This window comes from Neofelis nebulosa, chromosome 6 (assembly GCF_028018385.1).
Source record: "Neofelis nebulosa isolate mNeoNeb1 chromosome 6, mNeoNeb1.pri, whole genome shotgun sequence".
Taxonomy (NCBI): Eukaryota; Metazoa; Chordata; class Mammalia; order Carnivora; family Felidae; genus Neofelis; species Neofelis nebulosa.
Genome location: NC_080787.1, coordinates 35269473 through 35287654, shown reverse-complemented (window position 1 = coordinate 35287654; position 18182 = coordinate 35269473). Strand labels below are relative to the sequence as shown.

The 18182-nt window shown below is 49.1% G+C and overlaps 2 protein-coding genes across 2 annotated transcripts; both read left to right on the top strand.

Annotated features, from left to right (window-relative positions):
• Nucleotides 1-146: 146 nt before the first annotated feature.
• Nucleotides 147-3857, top strand: PSMB8 (proteasome 20S subunit beta 8). Its single transcript, XM_058733500.1, has 7 exons — nt 147-206; nt 834-986; nt 1757-1904; nt 2064-2175; nt 2597-2726; nt 3084-3288; nt 3536-3857. Exons 2-7 carry the CDS (start codon nt 840-842, stop codon nt 3622-3624), a joined length of 831 nt encoding a protein of 276 aa, XP_058589483.1. The 5' UTR covers nt 147-206; nt 834-839; the 3' UTR covers nt 3625-3857.
• A 1549-nt stretch (nt 3858-5406) lies between these two features.
• On the top strand, nt 5407-16512 carry TAP2 (transporter 2, ATP binding cassette subfamily B member). The gene is made up of 12 exons (XM_058733499.1): nt 5407-5573; nt 6208-6705; nt 6795-6909; nt 8444-8574; nt 8870-9075; nt 11863-12060; nt 12520-12648; nt 14017-14205; nt 14356-14529; nt 14944-15103; nt 15463-15599; nt 15946-16512. The coding sequence occupies exons 2-12, from the start codon at nt 6216-6218 to the stop codon at nt 16123-16125; spliced, it is 2109 nt and encodes a 702-aa protein (XP_058589482.1). The 5' UTR covers nt 5407-5573; nt 6208-6215; the 3' UTR covers nt 16126-16512.
• Nucleotides 16513-18182: the final 1670 nt, after the last annotated feature.

Here is an 18182-nt window from a genome sequence, read left to right as displayed (position 1 = left end):
TCACCGGGCTCAGAAGTGGCACCTGCCGAGGGTAATTTCAGCCTAGTGGGCGGGGTGGTCTAGTAAATCTCGTCCATTCTGGGAGGGCCATGGTCGTGTGACGTAAACAGTTGCCGGGCCGTTTAGGCCAACACAGGTTGCAAGGAGAGGCGGGGCTTAGAGAAGTTCCCTCACCGTGCTCAGTCGAGCGGGAGTCGTGCGAAGAGGTGCGAGCAGAAAGGGCGGTTCTTGCGGGTGGCTGTAGGTTAGAGGGATCGTTGAACCGGGAGGGGCCCTGAGGGACCAAGTCGAAAGGTTCAGACACTGAGCCTTCTCCTTCCCCCAGACGCTGCGGGAATATTCCTTTGCCGGTTGTCCCAGAACCTGTCCTCAAGACTCACTGCCCCCACGTCCTCCTCTTTCTCCTATTTTTATAAAATGATGCTTCTATGAACACCGCAGCTCCCGGAGGTGAAACTGCTCCCTACTTCTCACTGACTTGTAGCTTTCTGGTTGAGGCTAAGCCTTTAAGACCATACAATCCCATACCCACTTCCTAAGTGTCCAGAAGATGCCCGGCGGCGTGTTGGTGTCTACTGAAATCTCAGCGCCAAGAGGGCTTTCGAAGTCGCCCCCTCTTTCTCCTTTTCTTCTGACAGTCTATCATCCATGGTTTCCTCAACCCGTATAAGGGCGGCGCAGAGAAACCTGTTCCTAATATTCCTGGTCTCCAGCCGCCCACTGGCCTCTTCTTGGAAAGGGCAGGGGGATGCGGAAAAAATTCTGCTTCCCTCCCCTTAAGGCTGCGGGCTTTCGCTTTCGCTTCCCCTTTCCGACACATCTCCGGGTCCTAGGCGATCATGGCGCTCCTGGAGGTGTGCGGAGCCCCCCGAGGGCAGAGGAAGGATTGCGCTTTCTCCACCCTGGGCAGTCAGCTTCGCTCGGACCCTGGACACTACAGTTTCTCTCTGCGATCTCCGGAGTTCGCCCTCCCCCGAGGAATGCAGGTCAGGGCTGTAAGACACCCCGAGGGAAGGCGGGGAGGAGGGTGCAGGGGGATGGGGGGGTCTCCCTTGAGACTACCCAGAGGCCAGGAAACCCAGAGCGGGCCATCCTTCCGTCAAGGAGAGCCGCGTCCAGCGCGCGGTGCCAGGGCGGGGGCCACGTGGGAATCAGGGGCCGACCGCCTGAGGGTTAGAAAGTACAGATTAGGGCAAAGAGTTAGAGGTGTGGTGGAGGAAGACCAGAGAGCTTTCCTGCCAGTTCTCCATCACACGCAAATCACGGAGCCTTTGGCATGGGGCTATTGTATGCTATAGGGGCCGTGAAGTGCCTTGGAAAACCAGCGAACTTTGGCTGTTAGCCTCCTCTCAGCCACTCAACTGTTGTGTCTTGGCTCAATCACTTAGTCAAGCAAGGTCTGGGGCATCGCTTCTGTAAAATGGGGATATTATTAACAACACCCGTTGTGGGGGTTAAAGGACTTATGAATGGAAAAAAAAAACCCATTAAAGCCACCCTTACAATGTTTAGTTATGGCTAACATTTATTTCCTTTCATATCTATTGTGCTGGAAAATGGAAAAGGTTGGTGTCACGTGCTTCTTCTTTTCCCAGGTCATTTCCTTGTAGAGATTGGTTATTAACCGTTCCAGTTATTGGTGGCTGGAGAATCTCTGCCTATCTCTTCGTTCTCAAAACTCTCCTAAGCCCTTTCCTGGAGCCCCGTGATTCACAAGTTTTCAGTGCCCCTTTCTCTGCCTTTTCTCTCTCATTAGCCCACTGAATTCTTCCAGTCCCATGGTGGGAATGGAGAAAGGAATGTTCAGATCGAGATGGCCCATGGCACCACCACGCTGGCTTTCAAGTTCCAGCATGGAGTGGTTGTGGCGGTGGATTCTCGTGCTTCTGCTGGGACTTACGTCGGTGAGTGTGTGTGTTCCAGCAGGCAGAACCTGGGGAGCTGGGCCCCCCTCTCAGCAGGAGCCCAACATCTGCACCAAGGCAGAAGCAGATACTGATTTTGGGCACACAGGGAGAGTTGCAGGGTCATTCCTCCTCTCTCAAAACTCCATCTTCTTCCAGCCACCTTGAGGTGTAATAAGGTGATTGAGATTAACCCTTACCTGCTTGGCACCATGGCTGGCTCTGCGGCAGACTGTCAGTACTGGGAGCGTCTGCTGGCCAAGGAGTGCAGGTAGGCGAGGCCTCTCATCTCCCTCCTAAGCCTCTTGGTCAGTTCTGAATCTTGGAACCTCCAGATCACTGCTCCGCATCCTTTCCCCCTGTGCTAATGTAGTACTTCACAAAACAGCCTTTTGGTGATAAAGGCCTTCTCCCAAATCTCACCCTGTGCTCCAGCTAGTAAGCCAGATAATTTGTCAGTCGTTTAGCCCTGGCGTCATCAATCCTGGTGGGACGGTATCGTTTACTAGGATTTCTTCACGTGGTTTAGATACTTTAAATCCCAAATCTCTCCCTGATCCTTAGATCCTACAAAACCATTCCTCCCAAATGCTTATCTCCTTAATCACTTCCTGTGCATCAAGTGGGTTGCTCAGAGATCCAGCCTTCTGCCACCTCTGAGTGTTCTGCCCCCACTACCCTGTTGTACCCAGGCTGTACTATCTGCGGAACGGGGAGCGTATCTCAGTGTCGGCAGCCTCCAAACTGCTCTCCAACATGGTGTTCCAGTACCGGGGCATGGGCCTGTCCATGGGCAGTATGATCTGCGGCTGGGATAAGAAGGTGGGTGGTTTCCATTCTCCATGTTCCCTTCGAACAGATGAGAGGCCAGGTTCCCCATCATACATTCCCACTCCCTGCCCTACAAGACGCGCGGCACATAGAACACTGGGTTATAGAACCGTTCCGGCATATCCATGGGCTGTTTCTGGGTCCAGATGTGGACCATTGTTTCATAAGCTTGTCCCTTTCGATAAAATAGCTGATTCCAACTTTTTTTCCTCCTGAAGTTCTGTGATTGTTACTAAGATGCGGTCCTGCAGTTATTCTTTTATCCACTTTTTTGGCTCATACTTGAACCCGTATGTTACTAAAAACTCCCTCCCCAATACCAACCTGGAACCTTCTTGCTTCCTATAGGGTCCTGGACTCTACTATGTGAATTCAGATGGGACTCGGCTCTCAGGAAATATGTTCTCCACTGGCAGTGGGAACACCTATGCCTATGGGGTCATGGATAGTGGCTACCGGCCCGATCTGAGCCCTGAAGAGGCCTATGAGCTGGGCCGCAGGGCTATCGTTTACGCCACCCACCGAGACAGCTATTCTGGAGGTGTTGTCAATAGTAAGAGACCAATGCTACCACTACCACACTCACGGGTGGGGAGGGGGGATTTGAGATTGGGAGTGTCAGGGGAGGCACAGTAGGGAGGAGGTTTTCAGCATCAGAAGAGGGGCATTGACGTTCTAGTAATAAGGTATGTTTGGAGCCTATGTTTCAGCGTCTGCTATTGTCACCTTCCACATAACACCATTGACGGAAGCTTGCTGAAGTGAAAGGTGACTCAATGTTCATTCTCATTTGCCCACAGTGTACCACATGAAGGAAGACGGCTGGGTGAAATTGGAAAGTACAGACGTCAGTGACCTGCTGCACCGGTACCGGGAGGCTAGTCAGTGATGGCGGCGGCCAGACACACCCTCTCTGGCAAAACGTGGCCGACTCAGGGACCAGGCCAGCTTACACCCCACAGGAAAGAGGGGCCTGACCTGAGCTCTGTGGAAGCGAACCAGCGGCCAGTGGGGGCAGGGTGGATTTTACCCTATTGGGTGTTCTCTGTTTCAGGGATCATTCCCCCTTCCCCAGCCTCTGGTTGCCCCACTAAACACAATAAAGGAAAATGGTTATAAGTGCCTCTGTGTCGTGGCCGAGTGGGCTTGAGGCTGGGGTTGTTGGGCGGAGGGGCAGGAAATATAGACATTTTCCCTGAGAAGAGACCCAAACCCCTACCTAAGAAATGGGGCTTCACCAAACATTTCTCTTGGGCTTTCCTTCCACACTCCTCTCTCCATGCCCCCAGGAAGGCCAATCATTGTCTGTGGACACCTATTTGCCATTTAGTTTAGGTTAGGATCCTTTTTTATAGGGACGCGACCTGAAGACTCCTGTGTGGTCCATTGTTAATGGTCTGGGTGTCTGGGAGTAGGGTACTAGAGCAACTGTTTTTGACTTTGTGAAGTCAGATGAGAAAGCTTCCACCTCACGTGTCTATGGTGATTGTGAACATGGTACCATTTACCTCAAATAACACTTTGGAGATACTGGATATTGAATGCAAAGATGGACACTAGGGGTTCCATTTCATGATGGGTCATAAGATGACAGGACCATGACTGAAGAGGAAAAGGACTCCCTGAAGAGGAGAATATGAAGACAAAGTAAGCAGGTTAGAAATATGAAACAGACATGAGGAGATTTTTTGAGTCACGCTGGAGGTGCGTGTCATGGGGTATGTCACCTCTTAAGGAGTTAGTCAAAGGACAAACCTGAAAGTAGGAAGTAGCTGAACAGGGAGCTTTTGCTCAACAGGGAGAGAGGCTTCAAATCCCAGAATGGCAAGGTTGGAGTGATTTCAGTAACCCCCTACTTCAAATCCCCCACCCCTCTTTAAACCAGAAGTGCCTCATTGGTAAACACCCCAGTAACAAAGGGGTAGTTTGGAATGCAAGTGATCCTTACTTGGGGGATATTTTGAGTTTGGCAGGTTGTTTCAATCTGAAGAGTTAGTTCTGGAATAAACAAACCTGCATGTTCCATAGATGGGCCCTGGGTCAGGCGGGATTTAGAATACTGTTTACGGCTTAATCACTGTTAAAATACACCAGGAAAAAAGTCCATTTTCCTCATATGCCAAAGGTGCTGCCAACGTAATTTGAAACGCAAATGTAGAGGCATCTGAACAAGTGCTCTGCTCAAGGTACCATGTTGAGGGGGCAGATGAAAATGAAGAATCAGGGCCTTTTGGCTCAAAATCTGGTTAAGTGGAAACCCACGTAGGCCCTGGTGAAAGTGTCTGGAACCTTCTATCTAGGAGAGGTCCTGAGCGTTTTTCGCTCAGGATCTGGCCCTGTTTTGATCCCAGACCCTAAAACTGGGGCTTGGTTGGAGGAAGAGGCAGATCTCAAAATAGGACCAGAGCTTCAGGTAGTAAGAGCTTGAGGCGAGAAAATCTAGTGGTTCTCCAATGACAAAACATCTCACCTCTTGAAATAGCTTTATTTTACTTAATGACAATTTAAAACACTTGCAACAGTGTTCTGTTCCAGAGTAACTGTTGCTAAGGGCAGGAAGTTCACTGCCAGGCTTGGCGAATGCTCGCTCGGCTCCACACTGGGGCTCCGCGGTCGGCAGGTGTCGCGCGTCCCCTGCTGGCGGCCCTGCCCGGAACCGGGGCTAGGTCTGGGGAAGAGAAAGCGAAAGCGGCGGGCGCCGGGACTCCCCAGCTCGAGGAGCGTCGCGGGCAGACAGAAGGGGGAAACGAAGGTGAGCCTGGGCGAGCGAGTTTCAGAGCTCGGGGCTCAGCACGTAGCAGAAAGCCCTCCGGAACTGCAGTCCCGAAGCCGCCGCTGGTGAGTTCGTGCGGCCGGAAGCCTGGAGCGCTAACGGACGCATCCCGACCCGCCACCCACTCCGCGCCCCCTGCTGCCCGCCCCCCTGGACCCCGGGGAGTGCGAGGGAGCCGGGCGGGGACCGCAGGGCGGCTCTTCGGGACTCGGCTGCGGCGGAAGGGGGGGGGGGGGAGGGGTCGGGGTCGGGGATCACGGGACGTTTTTTTAAAGGATGAGGCTCCTGGGGCGCCTGGGTGGCTCATTTAAGCGACCGATTTAGGCTCAGGTCATGATCTTGCGGTCCAGGGGCTCAAGACCCGCATCAGGCTCTGTACTGGCAGCTCAGAGCCTGGAACCTGCTTCATATTCTGTCTGTCTCTCTCTCTGCCCCTCTCCCGCTCATGCTCTCTCTCAAAAATAAACAAACATTAAAAAAAAATTAAAAAAAAAAAAAAAAGGATGAGGCTCCCTCTGCTCGGCAGAATGCCTTGTATGGTACAGGGACGTACTGATGGGCACCGGGGACCCAGGGGATCTTTCAGGGTAGGGGTGGGTAAAATGAGAAGCCCACGGGCGGGTTGGGCAGAGTCGGGATGGTGAGGCTAAGGGCGAGGATTGGGACCCCACCTCTGTAATTCCTCATCTTCCACCCTAGATAGCACCATGCGCTTCTGTGGCCTGAGACCCTGGGCCTTCCTGCTGCTGGCCGACTTGGCTCTACTCTGGCTGCTTCAGGGGACTCTGGAGGCTCTGTTTCCCCGAGGGCTTCCAGGCTTGTGGCTGGAGGGGACCCTGCGACTCGGAGGGCTCTGGTGGCTGCTACAGGTGGGAGGACTGCTAGGATTGGTGAGAACACTGCTGCCCCCTCTCTGCCTGGTGATCCCGCTGTTTCTCTCCCTGAGGGCCCTGGTCCCAGGGGCCTTGAGTGCTCCCCCAGTCAGAGTGGCTTCGGCCCCTTGGAGCTGGCTGCTGTTGGAGTACGGGGCTGTGGGGCTAAGCTGGGCAATGTGGGCCCTGCTGAGCTCTCCAGGAGCCCAGGAGAAGCAGGGCCAGGAGAACAACACAGACTTGATGTGGAAGCTGCTGAAGCTCTCCAGGCCAGACCTGCCTTTCCTCCTTTTGGCCTTCATCTTCCTTGGTGGTGCCGTATGGGGTGAGTCAGGAGAGGGCATCGTGAATTGGGGGTTGGCAAACGTCCTTGGTGCCGGCACATGCATCTGTTCTCCTTCACACCTCTTTCAGGGGAGACATGGATCCCTTACTATACTGGTCATGTCATTGACATCCTTGGAGGGGATTTCAAGCCTGACGCCTTTGCCAGCGCCATCTTTTCCATGTGCGTCATATCCGTTGTGAGGTAGGTGATGTTTGGGTCCATTTGGTAGTCCCACATCGTTACAGGTACCCTCCATTTCCTAACTTTGTTTTCATATCCTTTTGTTCGCAAAGCATAAAATAGTTAAACTAAAATATGCCTGCGTTTATTTATTCACCATTCTAGTTTACACACCCATTCACTCCTTCTTTCGTTTACCATATTTGCCCATTATTATTTGCATTCCATCCTTGCTGCCCTTTGCTGAAACCAGTTACTCAAAAGTACTTATTGGTCAAGCCACTGCTTTTTTTTTTTTTTTTTTAAATCAGTCCTCTATTCTCTTTGCTTCTTTGTAGCATTTGACATTTGAATAATCTCTTATTATTGATCTCTTTCTTCAGTTAGCTTTTATAGACTCCCTTTATACTTCCCAATCCACTCTATATCCTCTGGAGAATTTTTCTCCTTCTCTGGACCCTCAAATATAGTCTTTCCTCATGACCCAGTTCTTTGATTCTAAGAAAGCGTTTTCCTCTTGGGCGAGCTCAGCTTATCTGTGCAGGTGACTCCGGGATCCATATTTCTACACCCAGCCCCAATCTTATAATCCGGTTGCCTCCTTGTCCTTCCCATTGGATAACCCACTCTCATCTCACACTCCACATACCCAGAGCTCCAAATGTATCATACTCCCTCCTGGTCTTCTTGAAAGTGGCTTCCTCTTCTTATTCCCATTTATGAAATGATGAGTTTCCTAGGCTCCAAGCAGCAGTATCATTGATGGCTTTCTGAAGTTCAGACACTAGCCCCATCACTCTCTGCTTTCAAAGTGTTTTTCCTGTGGCTCTTTTCTGTCCATTCTCACTGTGATCTCCAGAGTTCAAACCCTCCTCATTTTACATCTGACGACCCCAGCAGCCTTCTAAACAGAGTAACTAGGTTTGTGTTAGAAGCCATATTTTGTGAAGTACTTGCTTCTATGCTTTCACATTTTTCCTTTAAGTTTTGTTGGAAAAGTGGTTGGTCTAAGAGGAATTCTCAACAGCAGGGACAGCAGAGATGAGGGAACAGCATGACTCTGGTGCTCCAGAGAATGGGAGGGCAAGGGAATTCATTGCTGTGGTTCCCACAATAAAGTATGTGGGACGAGGAAGAAAGACTTCAGAGTGGGGAGGAAAGAGACCAAGACAGAGGGGAAGGCTGGAGGGACAGCACCGAAGGAGGCCAGGTCAGAAGCAAGTCATAGGCTAATTTCTCTTGATGACATCTCTTCATTGCTGTTACAATTTTCCCTTGTGTCTTGCATGGAGTGAACCCCAGAAATGCTCATGGATTTGTATGTGTTATGATTTTGTTCCCATATCTAGCTCACCATGACCTGTTTTTTCTTTCTCTGTTTATTCCTGCCCCTCCCCTTGTCTCCCTCTCTGTTTCTCTTCTGCCTCTTGTGGTACACTTTCTCCAACCTTGCATTTCTTTTCATTCCGTGATTTCTCCTCTGCTTCCCTCACTCATTTCCTCCTTCCCTGCATCTGTTTTCCTGTTCATCCCCTTTCTCCTCCCTACCCCACAGCTCACTGTGCGCAGGCTCCCGAGGAGGCATCTTCACCTTCACCCAGTCCAGTATCAATGTGCGGGTCAGGGAGCAGCTTTTCTCCTCCCTTCTGCGCCAGGACCTCAGTTTCTTCCAGGAGACTAAGACAGGTGGGGCCTGGAGTCCAGGTGTGGGATTCCCCTGGACATTTCTTGCCCCTCAGTGACCACTACCCCTCCCCGCCCCCAAACAGTTTCTCTTCCCGCCTCCACCTGCTGTGCCGCACAAGGAGCTGCTGTGCTCTCTTTGGGACAGGGTAGTGGGGTGGCTTCCACCGGTCTCTCTGCAACTGAGGGGGGTGTTTGGATGAGGGGGCTGTGTCAATGGGGAGGGTCGGGGCGGGGGGGGGTGTCTCTGGGGCTCTTCCATTACACACCATTTCCTCACCGGCTCTGTCCTCCCCAGGGGAACTGAATTCAAGGTTGAGCTCGGATACCAAAATGTTGAGCCAGTGGCTTGCTTTTAATGCCAATGTGCTCTTGCGAAGCCTGGTCAAAACGGTGGGGCTGTATTGCTTCATGATCAGCCTGTCCCCTCGACTCACCCTCCTCTCTTTGCTCGAGATGCCTCTGGTAATAGCTGGTGAAAAGATGTACAATGTCCGCCATCAGGTATGTGTGGCTGTTGGGGAATCCCCAGGGGAGAAGAAAGCTCTCCCAAAGGTCTTCTCTTCTCAGCCCCAAGAGCAGCGGTTCTGACAGGCTTCAGAAGGGCCCTGACCCCTGGGACTTTATATAAATGTGTGTGTGCATATGTGTGTGCGCACGTGTGTGTGTGTGTGTGTGTGTGTGTGTGTGTTTGAGAGAGAGAGAGAGAGAGAGAGAGAGAGAGAGAGAGAGAGAAGGAGACAGGAAGGAGAGGGAGCATTTTTCTGGGGAGAGGATAAACTTTTTTTTTTAATTTTTAAAAAATATTTTACTTATTTTTAAATAGCATACAGAGAGCAGACAGGGGGGACAGAGGATCAGAAGCAGGCTCCATGCTGACAGCAGAGAGCCCAACATGGGGCTCAATCTCATAAACCCTTGAGATCATGACCTGAGCCGAAGTCATACACTCAACCGACTGAGCCACCCAGGCGCCCCGGGAGAGGATAACTTCTTATCAGATTCTCAAAGGAGTCTGTACATACCTTCCCCACAAAAGATTAAAAGTGCTGTCTTAGAGGGTTTTAGATAGAATTTTCCCCTTTATAATTAGAGGAGGGAATTTGGATGGAGTGTAGAGAAAAGTAGAAACATGGAGTCAGGAAGTCCTGAGTCTGAATATCAGCTCCACTTTCTCTCTTTTTAGAAAAATTGTGGTAAAGTATATATAATGTAAAAATTACCATTTTTACTGTTTTTAATTATGCCATTTCAGTGGCATTAAGTGCATTCCACATTGCTGTGCAACCATCACCACCCTCCATCTCCAGAACTTTCTTCATCTTCCCGAGCTGAAACTCGGTACCTAGTAGATGATAACTCCCCATTTCCCCTCCTCCCAGCGCCTGGCAATGACCATTCTACTTTCTGTCTCTATGAATTTGATTACTCTAGGTATCTCATACAGGAGGGATCATACAGTAGTTGTCTTTTTGTGATGGCTTATTTCATTTACTGTAATGTCCTCCAGGTTCATTCGTGTGGTAGAACGTGTCAGAATTTTCTTCCGCTTTAAGGCTAATCATCCATTGATGCGTAGACCACAGTTTGTTTATCTGTTGCTGGACACTTGGGTAGCTTCCACCTTTTGGCTATAGTGAATAATGCTGCTGTGAACATGGGTGTGCAGATATCTGTTCGAGTCTCTGCATTCAGTTCTTTTGGGCATATATCCAGCAGTAGAATCACTGGATCATATGGTGCCTCTGTATTTAATATTTTGAAGAGCCGCCATACTGGTTTTCACAGTGCCTGTACCATTTTACGTTCCCACTGGCAATACCCAAAGATTTCTGTTTCTCCACATCCTGCTCCGGCACTTGTTATCTTCTGTTTGTTTCTTCTTTATTACATTCCCCAGTACTTAGCATAGAACTGGAAGTTTGTACCTTTTGACCACCTTCCTCTAATCAATCCCTTATTGAACCTACAAACCGCAAGATCATGACCCGAGCCACCCCTGCCTCTGGTCTCTGGTAACTGCAGATCTGATGATCTCTTTTTCTGTGAAATTTTTTTTTCTTTAGATTCCACATATAAATGACATCATAGAGTATTTGTCTTACTCTGTCTAGCTCATTTCACTTAGTGTAATGCCCTCAAGTTCCATCCATGTTGTCGCAAATCGTGGGATTTTCTTCTTTTTTATGGCTGAATAAAATTCTGTTGTATACATATATGTACCACTTTTTAAAAAATAAGGACTGGGGTGCCTGGTTGGCTCAGTACTTTGGCTCAAGTCATGATCTCATGGTTCGTGAGTTCGAGCCCCATGTCGGGCTCTGGCTCTGTGCTCACAGCTCAGAGTCTGGAGCCTACTTCGGATCCTATGTCCTCCTCTCTCTCTGCCCCTCCCCCACTCATGCTTTGTCTGTCTCTATCTCTGTCTCAAAAATAACATAAAAAGCATTAAAAATAAAAAAAAGAATAAAAAATAAGAGCCATCCTAATGGTTATGAAGTGATATCTCACCATGGTTTTGATTTGCATTTCCTTAATGATTAGTGGTGTTGAGCATCTTTTCATGTGCTTATTGGCTATTTTTATATATTTTGTGGAGAAATGTCTATTTAAGTCCTTTGTTCATTTTAAAAATTGGATTGTGTTTTACTTGTTGAGTCGTAGGAGTTCTTTCAATATTCTGGAGATTAGCCCCTTATCAGATACATAATTTGGAAATGTTTTGTCCCATTCTGTGGGTTTCCTTTTCTCTCTGTTGATGGAGTCCTCTGATACATGAAAGTTTTTAATTTTGATGAAGACCAACTTATCTGTTTTTTCTTTTGTTGCTTGTGCTTTAAGTGTCATAGCCAAGCAATTATCGCCAAATCTAGTGTCCTGAAGATTTGCCCCTATGTTTTCTTCTAAGAGTTTTATGGTTTTAGCTGTGGTTTAGGTTTTTGATCCATTTTGAGTTACATCCCCACCTTTTGTTAACTAGCTGTGGCCCTTTAGGAAAACTACCCCTTCTTTCTTCATTCAGACACTGAAACTGGTGTGAATTACCTTAAATGAAGGAACACAAATAGCCTGTATCTCCCACATTACCTAGCACTGAGAGCTTGGTAATATTTTGTTCCCTCCCTCTCTACTCTCATTAGTCCTTCTGGAAAGAAATGGAAGAAGAGTGAAAGAGGACAGTTTGATATTTTTAGGTAGATCAGCAGAGCATCCCAAGGGCAGGAATGAGACCTGGGGGTGTCCTATCTTCTCCCAAGTCAGCCCCTCATATCCCCTGCCCTCCTTTTCCAGGCAGTGCTCCGGGAGATCCAGAACGCAGTGGCAAAAGCAGGGCAGGTGGTGCGGGAGGCAGTTGGAGGGCTGCAGACTGTGCGCAGTTTTGGGGCCGAGGATCTGGAGATCTGTCTCTATAAGGAGGCCCTGGAGCGATGCCGGCAGCTGTGGTGGCAACGAGACCTGGAACATACCCTCTATGGGCTCTTTCGGAGGGTGAGAAGGCTGCATGGCAGGGGATGGAGGGGAGAGGTGAGGGGGGTGGGGGTCAAGGGGGCTGGGGGTGTGGGGGAGTGAGGAAAGGTGGGGGGTGGGGGGTAGGACCTAGGTAGGGGCAAGGAAAGCAATGGGAAACTTCCAGCTCATCCTGGGGTCTCTGCTGTTCAATGTGGTAGGAGTGGGGAGGGCAAAGAATGTGGACTCTTTCTCAGTGCCTTTCTCTTTTTTTAAGTTTATTTATTTTGAGAGAGAGAGAGAGAGAGAGAGAGAGCGAGAGAGCGCATGATCAGGGAGCAGGGGAAGGGCAGAGAGAGAACATCCCAAGCAGGCTCTGCACTGTCAGCATGGAGCCCAATGCGAGGCTCGAACTTACAAACCGCGAGATCATGACCTGAGCCAAAATCAAGAATCTGACACTGAGGTGCCCCTCTCAGTGCCTTTCTTTTCACCTTCCAGATGCTGAGTTTGGGAATGCAGGCACTGATGCTGTACCGTGGACTGCAGCAGATTCTGGCTGGGGACCTCACCCAGGGTGCACTGCTCTCCTTTCTGCTCTACCAGGAGGTGGCGGCCAAGCATGTGCATGTGAGTCAGGAACCTGTGCATACTGTTTGTCCCCCTGTTTTCTTTCCTCTCTGGCCTCTGGGCCTTCGGCTTTATCTGCTGCCCTTAAAAATACAAAACAAAACAAAACAACCCCCAACTCATTGTGTTATGGAGAATTTCAAACATATGCAAAAAAAAAAAAAAAAGATAAACTGTAATGAATCTGCATGTACCCATCACCTACTTTAAAATTCTCAACTCATGGCCAGTCTGTCTCCTCTGTACCCCCACCCATATTATTTTGAGGCAAATTGAAGATATAGTTTTATCTGTAAATGCTTTAGTACGTATCTCTAAATATCTCTATATTTACAAAATCTGGCCACAAAGCCCTCATCACACCAAAAAAAAAAAAAAAAGTCACAGTAATTCTTCAAATTCATGCACTACAGTGGTTTCATACAGGTAACATATGTGTATGTACTCCATTTATCTCTCTCTTGTGTATATGTGTGGGGGCGTCAGCCATGAATGCTCAGTGCCTAGACCCCTTGAATTATTAGGATTTGCAAAACAGGGACACATTCCCCTTCCTCCATTTACTTGCCTATGCAAGGAGACTTCCCCTCATCTGCTCTTTGGTTACCCAGTGGTACAGGTTGAGTAGGAAAGGCAAAATAGCATTTAGTTCTTTCCCAATATTTACTGGTTTTCAAAAAATAATTAGTTACTTGGTCTTGATCTTTATTGTATAATTTTCCTAGATGTTTGTGAAACATCTTACATGTATGGAGAATTGGGCTAGGTACCCTGGTGGCTGTAAAGATGAGGTGGGCACCGTGCCTGCTTTTCAGGAGCTCCCTATCTATCTAGTTAGACAAGACAGAGTGTGCCCAAATGATATGGAACAGTGATAGGAAGGGTCTGGGGATAGAAATAGTGCCATATGGGAGGGGTGTGGACCTCTCCATCCTTTACGTTGTGAATTGGCAGAAGTGGGGTTTTGGGTTGCCTTTAAATTCCATCTAAATTATACATTTGAAGGTAAGGAATCCTTTTTTAAAAAATTTTTTTTAAGTTTATTCATTTTTGAGAGAGAAAGAGAGAGACAGAACGTGAACAGGGGAGGGGCAGAGAGAGGGAGACACGGAGTCTGAAGCAGGCTCCAGGCTCTGAGCTGTCAGCACAGAGCCTGACGCGGGGCTCGAATTCACGAATCGCGAGATCATGACTTGAGCTGAAGACGCTTAACACACTGAGCCACCCAGGTATCCCTAGGGGATCCTTTTTGGATGAGGGGAGGAGAGACTTGGCCAGGGTGTCGCAGGGGAGTGTGTGAGGAGCTGGGGATTTGGCGTCTGGGGAAGCTACGTTTGATTAGCTGACCCCTCCCTTTCTGTTTTCCAGGCCCTGGTATACATGTGTGGAGATATGGTCTGCAACATAGGGGCTGCTGAGAAAGTTTTCCAATACCTGGACCGAGAGCCAAATATGCCTCCTTTGGGGACGCTGGCGCCTTCCACTCTGCAGGGGCTTGTGGAATTCCAAGATGTCTCTTTTGCATATCCCAATTGCCCTGACCAGCCTGTGCTCAAGGTGTCTGAAAGGGGGAGGGAACCTGGACCCCTCGCTCCCAGGGGGTGAGGCCTGTAGACCATTTGCCTCTCAGAAGTTGATCTTACCTCTGATAGAAAGAGAAGGGGAGGGTCTGGAGGCAAGCCTCTAACTGTTTCCTGACTTTTCTAGGGGCTGACGTTCACCCTACATCCTGGTCAGATGACTGCACTGGTGGGACCCAATGGGTCTGGGAAGAGCACCGTGGCTGCCCTGCTGCAGAATCTGTATCAGCCCACTAAAGGGCAGGTGCTGCTGGACGGGAGGCCCGTCTCCCAGTATGAACACTGCTATCTGCACCAGCAGGTGGGTGGGGAGGAAGAAGAGGGTTGGGAGAAGATAGGAGGGAAGAACCATGTGCAGACAGCATGGGAGATCCGTGGAAGAAACACAAGGAGCCCGTTGTTTTTTTTCTTTTTTAAGTTCATTTATTTGGAGAGAGAGCAAGTGTGTGTGTGTGAATGGGGGCAGGGCAGAGAGAGAAGGAGAGAGAGAATTCCAAACAGGCTCCATGTTGTCACGTGGAGCCCAACTCGGGCCTCGATCTTATGAACTGTGAGATCATGATCTGAGCTGAAATCAAGAGTCAGATGCTTAACCGACTGAGCCACCCAGGCGCCCCATGAAGAGTCCATTCTGAGGGAGGCAGACGAGGAGGTAAGGAGGATCCCTGCCATGGGGGTTTACGCACAGCCCTCTGCGCCCATCGCCTCTGCACAGGTGGCTTCGGTTGGGCAGGAGCCTGTGCTGTTCTCGGGTTCTGTGAGGGACAACATTGCTTATGGGCTGAAGAGCTGCGGTGATGAGAAGGTGATGGCTGCTGTCCGCGGTGCCGGTGCAGACAGGTTCATACAGGAGATGGAGCATGGACTGGATTCAGGTACCTTCGGTCAGAAGAGAAACTGGAGATTCTTGGGGGTGTGGGTTGTGTCCCCGCAAGTCCATGTCTGGTGTTTCCTTGCCCTTTGCTTGGCTCCGACTTCTCCTTCCCCAACACCAGGAGTTCTTTAGTTGCCCGTCCTGTCCGGGAATCTTTGTTCCCAACAGCCGGTGGGAGTAGTGCTCCCTCTATGAAGCGTGCTCCCTCTGTGAGGGCAGCCCCCACAGGTCCTCACACCGGCTCTCATACCCCCTGATGCGTGCGAGGGGAAATACCAGTTGTACACTTGCCCCTGCTCCTGAGGAGGATGTTGTTGTGGCCACTGGTGTCTGAAGAAGGGTATTTCTCCATTTCTTCAGATGTAGGGGAGAAAGGGAATCAGTTGGCTGTGGGACAGAAACAATGTCTGGCCATCGCCCGGGCCCTTGTGCGGGACCCACAAGTCCTCATCCTGGATGAAGCCACCAGTGCCCTGGACGTCCAGTGTGAGCAGTCTGTAAGTACTGGTGTGGGAGGGCAGGACAGTGGGACCTGAGGAGGCACGTTTGAAGGACCAGTCTATGCAGAATTGGGCGGATGAGTCTCTGTGCCTTTTCAGGGGGTGGGGAATGGAATGGAGAATTCCGGGTGTGGGAACACCCCCTCTTTCTCCACAGCTCCCTTTTCTATCCGCCTCCTGCAGTGGGACAGCTGAGCGGGAAGGGCAGTTTATCTTGCACTCATTCCAACTTTCTGGTCTTTCATGCTTTCTTCACCCTGTGCCACAAGAGATGGTGCCCACTGGGGACGTGGTGCCCACCCCGTTCTTACCTTTCTGAGGTGTTGTGACCCTCCCCCTTCAGCTGCAGGACTGGAGATCCCGCGGGGACCGAACGGTGCTGGTGATCGCGCACAGGCTGCAGACGGTGCAGAGTGCGGACCAGATCCTGGTGCTCAGGCAGGGAGAGCTGCTGGAGCACACTCAGCTCGCCGAGGAGCAGGACCTCTATTCCCGTCTGCTGCAGACACAACTGGAGGACTGAGGCCCCAGGACACCAAGCCCTCTCATGGCCACCTCCGTGACCCAGAGCAGCTCGTGCTTTCAGTTTCCCTGGGCTCGTGTCTCTGGGTAGTCATTCCTGGAGTCTGGGAGGCATGCTGGAAGTTTGGACCACGTGTGCTCTTATTGCGGCTGGCAGTGGGTGGGGGGGTGTTATCTGTGACCATTTCCCTGGTGCTGAGTAGTGTATTGTGATATAATACATCTATTTAAAAATTGTTTTCTTATTAAAAGAGACTCATAAATATGGAGAACAAACTGAGGGTTGCTGGAGGGGTTGCGGGAGGGGGGATGGGCTAAATGGGTAAAGGAGCATTAAGGAATCTACTCCTGAAATCATTGCTTCACCATATACTAATTTGGATGTAAATTTTAAAAAATAAAAAATAAAGTCAAATTACAAAAAAAATTGTTTTCTTATTACGTAAATGGCACATATTCGTAAAACTAACTCTTGTTTCACTTTCCAGAGGTAACTATAGCTACTACTTTGCCAGCTATCCTATCAGTGTCTTACCTGTTCTTTCAGATAAATATTAGCCAATATGACATAAATATTCACCAGGTTGCCTCTCTGTATCTTTCCCCATTCTCACTGATGTCTGTAGAGTATGGGGTGGGAGTAGAGCACAGTTCCCTAATTAACAGTGTTAATAAGACATTTGATAATATCTACCATTTATTAGAGTTTTAATATGAATAAGAACTATGCTAAATGTTTTTCAGGTATTATCATATTTAGTCCTTTTCCTCTCAACCCTATGAGATTGGTTGTTGTTATCCCCATCTTACAGATGAGGAAACAGTCTCAAAGAGATTAAATAACTTCCAAGGTTATACAGTGGTGGAGTTGGAGTTGAATCCAGGCCTGACCTCTGAGTCCACAATCTCAACCAACAAATTATATCTCGTGTTCATAATCTTGAATTCATAATCAGATCAGGTAAATGGCTCTGAATCCACTCTCTCTCTCTAGTCCCGTTGTTATTATAACTTGTATTTAGTCTTAGGGGCATCTGGATGGCTCAGTCAGCTGAGCATCCGACTCTTAATTTCGGCTCAGGTCATGATCTCATGGTTTCGTGGGTTCGAGCCCAGCATCAGGCTCTGCGCTGACAGTGTGGAGCCTGCTTGGGATTCTTCCTTTCTGTCCCTCTCCAGTTTAAGCTCTCTCTGTCCTCTCTCAAAATAAATAAATAAATAAATAAATAAATAAAAACTAAAACAAACAACTTTCATTTAGTCTTACATGATTCATCTCCAAAGAAGTTTCCACACCATTGGTTCATCTCCTCCAGCCATTATTCACGAAGTCATTGTTTTCCTAGCAGACACATAGGGTGATGTCACTTCTGTGAAGTCCTTCAAGTGATCTTCATTCTTTTCTGCTCAGATCTTCCTCAGAGTATGCAAGGTGGTCCAGCCCATTTGTAGCCCCCTTTCCTGTTGTGTTAAGCTTCAGCCACAGCTAACTTCCTGCCCTCCTAAGTTCTTTGTGCCTTTGCATATGGTGTGTTCTTCCCATTCCCTGAACCACCCTCCCAATTTATCCCAAGTTCTTCAAGATTTAACTCAGCGGTCGGGTCTAGGAAGACTTTCCTTATCTCCTTAGTCTGGAGAAAGTACTTTTGTTGCTCCAGAGCTTGCCTTTTTCACAGCTCTTATTGAACTCTGTATCCTCCCACCACTTTGTTCTTCCACTAGACCATGAACTCCTGGATGGAAGGCTGTTTTTCTTATTAAGCTTCCTATTGACTACCTGGCACAGGGCTCCATTCATAGTAGACAATGAGCAAATGTCTGTTGCACAAATGAATAAATCTCAGTTCTCCCTACACATGCCAAGCACTGAAGATTCAAAGCCATGTACATTACTGCCTTTTGGGAAGGCCTTACCTTTGAAGGTTCCTATTCTAGGAAAGAGAAACTTTCACATTTCCAGAAACAGCAGGTACTTTCCAGTTCAAGCAATGAACTAGCCAGCATGTCTGCTGTTCTGGATTTTTTTTTTTTTTTTTTTTTTTTACCTGGCAACTGTTG